This window comes from Sinocyclocheilus anshuiensis, unplaced genomic scaffold (assembly GCF_001515605.1).
Source record: "Sinocyclocheilus anshuiensis isolate Anshui unplaced genomic scaffold, SAMN03320099.WGS_v1.1 scaffold461, whole genome shotgun sequence".
NCBI classification, from domain to species: Eukaryota; Metazoa; Chordata; class Actinopteri; order Cypriniformes; family Cyprinidae; genus Sinocyclocheilus; species Sinocyclocheilus anshuiensis.
Window position 1 is genome coordinate 268373 of NW_015541005.1, and position 1971 is coordinate 270343.

General features: G+C 32.8%; 1 protein-coding gene across 1 annotated transcript in view; it reads right to left on the bottom strand.

Moving 5' to 3' along the window:
- The window catches only part of LOC107690236 (voltage-dependent T-type calcium channel subunit alpha-1I-like), a 124831-nt gene that overhangs the window by 68580 nt on the left and 54280 nt on the right, over positions 1-1971 (bottom strand). The window contains exon 10 of the mRNA XM_016488491.1: positions 1645-1830. Within this exon, the coding sequence (XP_016343977.1) occupies positions 1645-1830 (186 nt within the window). The remainder of the gene's footprint in view (positions 1-1644; positions 1831-1971) is intronic.

Sequence of the window (1971 nt, forward strand, 5' to 3'; positions counted from 1 at the left end):
TGAATTTTACAGTAACAGAGCTCAACATTAATGCTTGTTTGGGACAAGTGGATTTTTTGTAGGGGCAAGCGAAAGAAGAGAATTTTACTTGGCCGACCGGACAAGTAATCTGATTAAAACATCTAACTAGGGAAGCACCGAAATTTGGGCGAGAATGATTCTGATTTTATTACATTCGGTGTCAACGGTAATTGATAATGGATAATAAACAGTAACAACAAGGTTGCGCCAGTTGAAGCTCACGCAGTCTGTCTGTGAGAGAATCTCATAGAGAAATTAAAACAAATGAACACAACTGCACACAGAAGAAACATACAAACAAACAAACAAACAAAAAGTAACTTAGTTTTTATATTTATAACATACAGCCTAGTTAAGCAACACGACCAAGAGAGTGAAGTTTTCCCTGAAAACCACGATTGCAAATTTGACATTTTATACAAGAGTTAAAACGAGCAGTTAATATACATTTTAGTTCAATATTTGAATTAGATTTTATTGAAAGGATATATATTGTCAGCGCTGACTGTTTTTGCTCGATTTGGTTAATGAAAATAGTTACAAACAAAGATCACAGCAGAACAGTTGCGCATCTCTGAGCAACACAGAGCGGTGTTTCGTTATTGAATGATTCGTGTTTTTGAATTTGGAATAAATTGAGTCAGTGATTCAGTGATCCATTCATAAAGACAGGCACTTGCTTCATTCTTGAATGAATCATGAATTCAGCTACATTGAACTGTCTGTGTAAATGCATCCGAATGCCACTCCAGTCACTTCTGTTTCTTCTGAAGTGGAAAGATCGGTTTGTTGATACTGATTTAATTTGATTGGTAACAGTCCTATATTGTCTTATTATATTAAGTGAAATTATTAATAAAATGTAAGAATTTGATATTAAAGATGATGCATGCATTAAGGGAAAAATGCCCTTTAAATAGGCCAAAAATGACCTGGAAATCAATGTAAATAAATTTTTGCATGCAGTATTAAGTCATATAAAACGTAATTTCCCAACAACAAAATTCAACTAGTTAATAGTAAGAAGTGGTCCCTATACTAAACTGTTACCATATTTTTTTTTCTATTTCTCAAAGAAAACATGAATAAATTAATGATTACATTTCTTTTTTCTATCTTTTGATTTTGTATGATAAAACAGGCCAAGAGATCATCAGTAATATACTTATATATACACATACACTTTTGTGCTCAAGTGGTACACAACAGCATATATCAGAAGCATAACTATAAATAAACAAACAAACAAAAAAAATAACTATACATTCAATATTTTGTTATTTAGATATTTTTTATTTTTTATTATCTAAAAAAAGCCCACAAATAAATAATCTCATATTATGTATTTTACTATCTTTTTATTTTATACTGCATAATAAAACGGTCCAAATACATATACATAAATATTTTTTCCTCTTTTTATTGCAGATAACAACACAAGCCAAGGAAAAAAAAGTATGTGTGTGTGTTTAATGACAAAGTGTGTCTTTTATTACAAACAAGTGTGCGCTCAGATACAGACAGAGACTATGAGTAAGCACACAGATATGAAACGCATTAAGTTTCATTCACCAATAATTGCACAAGAGACCCACAGCAATGCAATAACGAAGCTCAACCCACCTGAATATGAAGATAAAGAGCATTAGTAACATGCAGAAGGTGGCCACGTTGTCCATGGTCTTCATCAGGACCACCAGCTGTCTGCGCAGAGCTGGCATGAACCGTACCAGCTTTATGACCCTCAACAGTCTGAACGTCCTCAGGACGGACAGACCCCCGTCAGACTGCCCAATGATCTCGCATACACTATACACAAACACACAAAAAAGTGTTGATTATAATGTAGAAAAAAAATATTTGTGTGTGTGTGTGTGTGTGTGTATATATATACATATATATATATCACAGCACACACATATATTATGTAAACAAAAACTTTTATTTTGG